Below are 9,676 nucleotides of genomic sequence, written 5' to 3'. Positions count from 1 at the left end.
CATGTGTTCTTTCATGTCCGTTCAGAACCCAGACTGGGGCCGTGTTCACAAATCACGTCTGCACCTTCCCGGCGCCCCCAAACACCTCGCCAGCTTGTGTTCTCTGATGCTACAACAGACAGTCGATATTAGCGAATGACACCAAATGTCAACCTGGTGCAAAAGTCGCAAAAACAATTGAATAGAAGGAAGTGTTCGTCACTGACTTTTCCCCCCGTGAAGGCGCGTTTCCTTCCTAGCTCGAGCTTCGCTTATCTGGCTGGTGGAGAGAAGCATGGAGCGGCCGTGATTAGGTGCAAAATGGAGCCCTTCCTCCGGCTCTGGTGGCTTGCCTGCCTGTCTCTGGGGCTCGCAGGTAAGTGAGGCTCCCGGGGGACGGAGGGGAGCGGGCAGGGCTAGCGCACCCCGGGTTGGGCTGGTCCGGCAGGACCGCTGCCCTGAGAGCTGGACAGGATGAGAAGGAAATGAAGGCTGCTCACATCACACCGGGCACTGCCCTGCCAGGGTTGGCAGAGCCTCTGGGCACCGTGCAGATTGTTTCTTTAAGAAGGTTCACTTCCCTGGGTGTCGGTGCGCCTCCTGCCCCCACACCCAAGAGCCTGTGTGTCAAGAGTCCGGCACCTCGTGGGAGTTAGACCTCCTACTGTGAGCCGGGACTTTTGGGGGCTGGGAACAGCGGGTCGTCACTCCATAGCCGTTATACACACCATGTATGTGCCTCGAAGAATGCTTTTTTTTTTTTAAATACGCGGTATAAAGCGCTTGGAAATTTAGATTTGTCAACGCGCAGTGGCCCCCTTTGTGGTTCTATTCTCTCCCGTGTCTTGGTCAGCTTTGCATTATGCGGCGTTGTTATGCAAGAAGGGTGATTTAAATATACGTTAGAATGGGCGGAGTTCAACCTGTGTGTTATTTATATATATATGTATAAACTTCAAGCTGGTATTTCTTGAGATGGTGAAATGTTCGTATAGATTAGAGCCTCAAGTGTCCTAGGTCCATGCGCACGCAATCCAATTCAGGTTTAGTTTTTATATTCTGTGATTTATAGTCCTGTTTTTTTTATTTTTTATAATGGGATATCAGGACCACAGATACCATAATGCAAAGAAAAAACGGTCTGGGTGCGCTACTTTTACACTGACCTAGGAAACTGATATTCCCAGTTACCTAACAACCACTAAAGCCGTACTGCACCCGATAAGAATACGTTTACATGTGGACCTATCCGTCATGCCAGCTACCAGTACATCTTAAGTGTGATAAAGATTACCAGAGTTCTCACCCACAAAGTGCGAAGTCACCTTTAGTAACATTCACACTGTCACCAACGTCTTGCTGCCACGTGTAACACTTTCAGACAGTCTCCGCGTTTTAGCCTCCATCAGTTGGGGAGCTGTAGGCCTAATGAGGAAATTCAAGCACCAATCACAGAATGCAAAATAATGTAAAGCGCTCTGATACCCGCAAGGGTCTTGTTCGCGCTCTATAAAACTTTCTAAATAAATAAATAAATAAATAAATAAATAAATAAATAAATGTTGTCTAAAACTGGTTGAAGGTGTCACAAAATGTGCCACTGCCACTTGCAGCCCAATCTCCGGGTGGCCTCTGCGTGGTTACCTAGTGGCCCCATGTCGTGTTGAGCATTTTTATTCAGACTTGGCTTGTGGTTTTTGAACCTATAAATACAATACAAAAAGCCAAGTCCTAGCATGCAAAGTATTTTCGGCTAAAAAAGCCAGTACTGGCCGAATATGCCGTGCACATGACACGTGGCCACATGGGAACAGTGTTGCAGGAGCAGATGCGTCTTGTGTAGCTAGGCCTCCCGAAAAATGTTTTCTCAAATTGCCCTCTTGTCCGTCTTTAGCCTACATTATTTTAACGCATCATTGGCAAATGCAATTCAGCTCGAATCGAAGTCCATACAGTATTATGTCTCTACTAGCGCCATAGTGTTTGGTCCTTCTTTGACGTCACTGTGTCTGAACAAAGTGAAGTTACCAATCGCATCGAGGCACTGCTGGGTTTTAAACAGGATCAACATAGCTGCCAAGTTTCCGGTGCCCATGTGTGACTAGTCTGTCCAGTCCCGTTTTTTTAAATTTTTTATTCTAAGACTTGAAGTCCAGGGGGCAGATTTACAAGAAACTGACGCATCTGTAGAGATGTGTCAGTTTCCCTGCGCCAGCCTGCAATACACTTGCGCCATCATGGATGCGCCGTATTTACCATGACTCAATGGCGGCACAAAAGTGACGCAAGGAGCTTATAAATCTGCCCCAAGATTTTTTACTGAATAAGATTACAAGTCCAGAATTCTAAGAAAAAACAAGAATGGCCTAACTAGTCATGCAAGGACTTGCCTAACTTGCAAATAGCAGGAAGACTCAAAAGGTAGTAAAAGTCACCAAATAATTCACAAAATGTAAAATTAACGCTACATTGTCCATAATCCAATCCGAATATATGCATCCTGCATCCAGTTTATATTCCAAAAACTTTATTCTTGCATCTTCCACAATAAATGTCAAAACCAGCCAACACGTTTCGTCCTTACAAAAAGACTTGATCAGGGATTCTAATTCTCATGGTTCTCGCAAGGGCCTCCACATCAACAAGACAATTTACTTAACATTTCATAAGTATTCTAGTTCTCGCTTGCGCGATAGAACCACAAGAATTGGGATCCATGAAGAAGTCCTGTTGTAAGGACGAAACACGTTGGCTGGTATGGACATTAACTGTGGAAGATGCAGGTATAACGTTGCTTGGAATATAAACCAGTTTGCTGGAATCAATGAACTGATTGCAGAAATTAACCAAAATATAGATTTTTTTTTTTTGTGGAAAAATGGAAATTAAGTGCTGCAGAAGAAATAGTCAGTTTTTTTCTGCAAATAGCATCAACACAAGGTTTGTGGTGCTAAAATCACCATCCCTCAGCTTTCAGGAACAGGTAGACTTGATTCAGAAAAACATTTTTTTTACCACAGTTGTGGCATTTTACTGGGAGATTGTCCATTTTTCCTATTTTGTGTGCTTTCAGCCTCCTTTCAGTTGTGGTGGAAGCGGGTGTGAAACCTATGGTGATATGAGAAAGCTAAACAATTCTGAAACTTAGGCAAAATTATGAATTAAGCAAGGGGTCATTTGTGTAGATCCTTCAAAGTTTTCCCAAAGAAACTAAGTGTTAAAATAAAAGCATTTGAAAATTAGGAGGAAAAATGTATTTTTGTGACGTTTTCATTTGTAACTTCTCGTCACAATGTCAATTAACAAAAGCAATATACCATTACATCTGCTAGACCCTTCTGGTTGTAGGGATATATAGAGTTTGTGGGTTTTCCAAGAACTTGAGGTACCAAGCGCTAATAACTGGGCTGCACCTTGCAATGTTTTTTCATTGTGTACTGTGAATGAGGTAATTTATATTGTAAAATATACAGAGTGAAAAATAGGTATCAAGAAATCCTATGTATTTCCAAAATGAGTACAAGATATGGAGTTTAAGAGCAGTGGTTATTTGCACATCTCTGAATTTGTGGGTCAAAATGTCTTCTTTGTTACACACTGGCTCACATTTGAAAAACACAAATGCAGAGAAATGCAATTGGTAATAACACTTTGTTAGAAATAGAGGTCTCTAGTTGGAAATGGTTTGCGCCATTGTCCAAATAGGGACCCTTCTTCCTAGTAAGGGTAAGGGGGATACACTTAAAATAACCCCTGCTCACCCCCTTGGTAGCTTGGCACGAGCAGTGGGACTTATCTCAGAGGCAGTGTGTAAAGCATTTATGAACACATACAGCAATACAGTAATACAGTGAAAACACTACAAATGGACACCACACCAGTTTAGAAAAATATGTAATCTTTATTTAAACCAAACAAGACCAAAACAACAAAAATCCATAATACAGTAATACAAATATGCCTTTTAAAAGGTAGCAACAGTTCTGTGCAAGCCAATTGCAGATGCAACACTTTCAACACAAAGTACCTTGGATGCGTCAAAATCAAAAGCAAGAACAGCCACAGGGAAGGTGATGCGTCGGTTCCTTACATGCAGCAAAAGTGATGTGTCGGTTCTTTACTCCAGGTTCCTCACTGCCACGCAGTGGAGGTGATGCATCAGTTCCTTACTGAAGGGGGGGCGATGCGCTGGGTTACTTACTCTGTGGGGGGGAATGATGCGTCGGTTTCTTACTGCGGTCCCAGAGTCCATGTAGACTGGGCGCCCCAGTGTTATGCGCAAAGATCGGGGATGCGTCCGGTCTCGATGCGGCGCTGGGAACGGCACTGCGTTGATTTCTTCAGCCCTGGTCCCACGATCCGTTGGTTCTTGCAGCCACACAGCAGGGCCTGCATCGGAATCAGTGCAGTGATCTCGGCCTTCGTAGATCGGTTCCATTCAATGGGGCCTGCAGCGAGTTCCCGAGCCGCGGGCAGGCGCTGCATCGGTTTCTTCGGCGATGCATAGGAAACAGGTACGGATGTGTCGTGCTTCTCTTCGTTGCACTACTTTTCTCGCTCCCAATGGCAGGAACAACCTCCAGAGGCCCAGAACAGCAGCAGGTACCACTTGGCAGGTCAGAACTCTCAGCAAGTGGGTTCAGGGGAGCTGGGGCAGAAGTCTTTGTATCCTTGAAACTTCAAAAACAGGAGGCAAGCTCTAGTTCAAGCCCTTGGAGATCTTCCACAAGCAGAGGACACAGCACACAGCAAAGCCCTTCTCATTCCCTTAGCAGAAATAGCCATTGCAGGCCAACCCCAGACAGCACACAGCAAAGGGGCAGTACTTCTCAGTTTCTCCAGCTCTTCTCCTTGGTAAAAGTTCCTCTTGAATTGCAGAAATGATCTTCGAAGTCTTTTCTATCCCTGAGACTTCCAACAGGAGGAACACTCTACTTCAAACCCTTGGAGAAAACTGTAACAGCAGGATGATTAAAGCACAGTCTAGTCCTTTCCCTTCCCAAGACAGAAGCAACCACTGCAGGCCAACCCCAACAGTACACAGCACCGGGGCAGTACTCCTCCTCCAGCTTTTCCCGCTTGATCCTGGCAGGTTCCTTAGTGCAGCAGTAATCTAAAGTTCAGGGGTATTGGCCCCACTTTTTATTGCACACATACCTTTGTTTTCTGGTGGCAGAGAAGCTCTTTGCCTAGCCAAAACCAGTTCTGTCCTGTCTGGTGCAGCTGCCCGCAGGATGTGGAGACAGCATTGTCCAAGGCAGGCAGGGCCTATTCAGGTGCAAGGGAGATCTCCTCCCACTACTCTGAATGCAGCCAAGGTCTACTCAGCCCAGCCCGACTCATTCAGGAAAGGCAGGACACACAACAACCCCCGTGGCTGAGAGAGTGCACATCCCCAGCTCCTTTCACGCCAGACAGTCAATCCACAAACCAGCAGAGGAACACAGGATGGCTAAGCAAGAAAATACCCACTTATTAAAAGTGGTATTTTCAAACACACAATATAAAAATCATCTTTACTAAAAGATGCATTTCTTTATTCAGAGTTCAGGCATACTAAACTCAAACTTTCTAACTTTTCTCAATGGGAAGTTCTATTTATAAGATGTTATAAATAAACTCCCATTCTATTCTATGGGACAGGTAGCCTTTTAATAGTGAAAAACAAAATACACTGTATTTCACTATCAGGACATGTCACACACCTCAGTACATGTCCTACCTTTCACATACACTGCACCCTGCCCATGGGTCTACCATGGGCCTACCTTAGGGGTATTTTACATGTAAGAAAAGGGAAGGTTAGGGTCTGGCAAGTGGGTGCACTTGCCAGGTTGACATAGCAGTACCAAACTGTGCACAGACACTGCACTGGCAGGTCTGAGTTATATTTACAGGCTGCTCATATGGGTGACACAATCAGTGCTGCAGGCCCACTAGTAGCATTTGATTTGCAGGCCCTGGGCCCACGCAGTGCACTATACTAGGGATTTACCAGTAAATCACATATGTCACTCATGGAATAACCAATCCATAAACACAATTTACAGGGAGAGTATATGCACTTTAGCACTGATCAGCAGTGGTAAAGTGCTCAGAGTCATAAAACCAATAAAAACAGGGTCCAAAACAGGAGGCCATAAAGAAAAATGTCTGGGGATAGACCCACTGGAAAATCCAGGTCTTACAGACTTGTTCTACTATTCTGTGTTCTCCTAAGTCTTCTGATACAAATGGCACTACACTTGAATGGGTAGGCCTAGTGCCCGCGGTAAGAAAAAGACCAAAACTCAACTTGGAAACATCACATTTTTCTATTGAACACTGACCCTTTTGTTGCAATGTGCCTAGTTGTGGATTTTGGACCTAGCTCAACGGGCACTTAGGGAAACCCAGCAAACCTGTACATTTTTTAAAATTAGACACCTAGGAAAATCCAGGGTGGGGTGGCTTGTGTGCCTTCCACCAGGTTGACGTACCCAGAAGCCCTTGCAAACTTCAAACTTTGACTAAAAGCAAACATTCCTCACATTTCTGGGATGAAAAGTACTGGAATCTGCAGGTAACAACTATTTTCCTACTACCTACCATTTCCCCAGGACTCCCGATAAAAATGGTACCTCATTTGTGTCAGTGGGGCTAGTACCCGTAAAAGGAAAGGCCCCAAAACTCAACATGGACACCTCATATTTTTCCGCTGAAAACTGACCCTTTTTTGCAGTGTGCCTAGCTGTGAATTTTGGGCTCTAGCTCAGCCGGCAGCCAGGGAAACCTAGCAAACCTGTATATTTTTTTAAAACTAGGCACTTAGAGAATTTAGGGTGGGATGACATGTGTGACTCCCACCAAGTTTTCCTACACAGACCCCCTTGCAAACCTCAAACTTTGACTAAAAGCACACGTTTTCCTCACATTTCTGTGATGGAAAGTTCTTGAATCTGCAGGAATCCTCAACATTACTTCCATCCAGCATTCTCCCACTTATCCCAATAAAAATGCTCCCCCACTTGTGTAGCTGGGACTACTGCCCGTGAAAAGAACAGATCAAACCAAGGTCAAGGAGTGTCACTTTACGCGGACTCCCATTGGTGTTAGATTGATCCATTCCTGCCGTGGGCACTAAGCTGAGCCACACATATGGTCAGTGTTAGATCTGGGGGTCTCTAGTTGGCAATGGTATTCACCTTTGTCCAAATAGGGACCCTTACTTCTAAGTCAGGATAAGGGGATAACACTCCTAAATAACCCCTGCTCACCCCCTTGGTAGCTTGGCATGAGCAGACAGGCTTATCTCAGAGGCAGTGTGTTAAGCATTTGTGAATATACACAGTAATACAGTGAAAACACTACAGATGGACACAACACAGGTTTTATAAAAATAAGTATTCTTTATATAGACTCAACACAAGACCACAAACAAAAAAATCCACAATACTATACTTAAAGATGACTTAAAGATGATTAAAGTTGCTTAGTTCAAGTTGATGATAAATGCGACAAAGTTCTCAACAAAGTACCTGGATGCGTAACGCAAAGTAAACAATAGGCTCGCAAAAGGGGAGATGCGCCGGTTCAGTGATCCGGGGGAGATGATGCGTCGTGCCTCAATGCTTGTGCAGAGTAGGGGATGTGTTGTGATCCTTACCGGTGCGGAGGTGACGTGTAGATTCTCGGGCTGCGGGCCCGTTGCGGTGCGTAAGATGGCACCTTGATGCGATGCGATGATCCGGTTGCGATGTGAGAAGATGGCGCCCTTGAAGCGACAATGCGATGACGATGCGTAGATGCCCTGGCAGCCTTGCGACGACTCTATACTTTGGAGCCACGACAGGCCCTGCGACACGCTTCTCCGGTGATGTGATGGCGACTCTCTAGATGGCGTCACGCTTCTCCGTTGATGTTCAAGTGTGGAGTGGTGTGGCTCACTGGTTAGAGGCGGCAGACCCAGAAGCAGAGAACGGCCCAGGACCAGGGTTCAATTCCCGACGCGGCAGGGTCGTGGACCAGGGTCAGCGGGCTCGACAATTCTCGCCTCGGTACCTACTCTAACCAGGGATCACACTCGGCAACTCTGGGCATTAAGCTTGCCTCATCTCTACAACGGCCCCCCCACAGATGCCGGGGATGCCTGGTTTCACCTTGGAGATACCCAGAAGGGACCATCTCACAGGGAAAGCCAGGACGGGTTCCCCAGCGGTCTCCAGCGCCGGGACGCTTACGGGCAGCCGTGCGCTTTACAAATCCAACACATTTACACACATTTACATTTACATTCAAGGGAGATGCGGCGAAGGCTCGCTTCTCCTGCGATGCGACGATCTCGGCTGCGGCGGCGACACGCTTCTTCTCGATGCGTTGCGCTTCCAGCTCCCAGCGACACGCAAATGTCTGGAGTTGAGAATTCCCAGCAAGGAAATTCAGAGGGGAGCTGGAGGTGAAGTGTTTTGTCCCTGAGACTTCAGCAGGAGGCAAGCACAGTTTAAGCCCTTGGAGAATATTCTGTAAATGATGAAAGTCCTTAAACAGTTCCTTCTCCTTCCCTTAGCAATGAAACAACCACTACAGGCCAACCCAGCAAACAGCACACTGGCATAGGGGCAGTAAAACTCCTGCAACTTCCTTGGTTCTTCTCCTTGGCAAAAGGTTTCTTGTTCCAGAAGTGATCTCAAGTTCTTGGGACTGGGTCCCAATATTTTTTACCCCAAAATCCTTTGTTCTGTGAAGGCAGAGGGGCCTCTGCCTAGTCCAAACCAGTTCTTGAGCACTTTGTTTACATGACTCTCCCCTTCCTTTCACTGTGCAGGGCAGAGACATCAGACTCTGGAGCAATTTGTTGACAAGATTCCTTCTCTCCTTTCAAAATGCATGGCATAGACATCAGACAAGCCACAGGAGGTGGAGCCAGCATTGTAGAGGGAGGGCCCAGCCATATCCCAGGTGCAACTCATCCCTCCCATCTAGATGCAGATCTCTTTATTCACCACTGGGCTGCCCCAGCCTGTCTCCTGGAATCCCCCAGCCCTGTCACTCACAAAGCCAGACAAGGAATACGCAACCTGTCCTGGACAGTTAGGCAAGAAAATACCTACTTTCTAAAAGTGGTATCTTCAAACACAGAAAATTAAAACCAACTTTACTAAAAGATGTATTTTATCATTCTGAGTTCAAGCATACTAAATTCGAATTTCTACCATGTTCCCTGAGTCGGTTAGGATTATAAGAATGTAATAATCTAACTGCCCATTCAAGCCTATGGAGAACAGATAGCCTTGCAATAGTGAAAAACGAAAATGGCTGTAATTCACTATTAGGACATACTACACACATCAGAGCATGTCCTATCTTATACTTACAATGCACCCTGCCTATGGGCCTACCATAGAGGTGTCTAATATGAAGCAAAGGGAAGGTTTAGGGACTGGCCAGTGGGTGCACTTGCCAAGTCGACATGGCAGTCACAGACTGCACACAGACCTTGCAATGGCAAGCCTGAGACACACTTTACAAGCTGCTTCTGTGGGTGGCACAACCAGTGCTGCAAGCCATCCAGCAGCATTTGATTTACAAGCTCTGGGCACACATGGTGCACTGTACTAGGGGCTGACAGGTAAATCAGATAACCCAATCATGGAATCACCAATTAGTACATCAATTTAACATAGGGAGCACTTGCACTGTGGCACTGAACAGCAGTGAC

At 45.9% G+C, this 9,676-nt stretch overlaps 1 protein-coding gene across 1 annotated transcript in view; it reads left to right on the top strand.

Annotated features, from left to right (window-relative positions):
• Positions 1–256: 256 nt before the first annotated feature.
• PTPRB (protein tyrosine phosphatase receptor type B) overlaps positions 257–9,676 on the top strand; it is a 500,144-nt gene continuing 490,724 nt past the window's right edge. Inside the window, exon 1 of the mRNA XM_078673917.1 lies at positions 257–355. Within this exon, the coding sequence (XP_078530043.1) occupies positions 301–355 (55 nt within the window). The 5' untranslated portion in view covers positions 257–300. The remainder of the gene's footprint in view (positions 356–9,676) is intronic.

Source organism: Lissotriton helveticus, chromosome 1_1 (genome assembly GCF_964261635.1).
Source record: "Lissotriton helveticus chromosome 1_1, aLisHel1.1, whole genome shotgun sequence".
NCBI classification, from domain to species: domain Eukaryota; kingdom Metazoa; phylum Chordata; class Amphibia; order Caudata; family Salamandridae; genus Lissotriton; species Lissotriton helveticus.
Note: the sequence above shows the minus strand (reverse complement) of the source record. Positions and strands in the feature narration are given on the sequence as shown.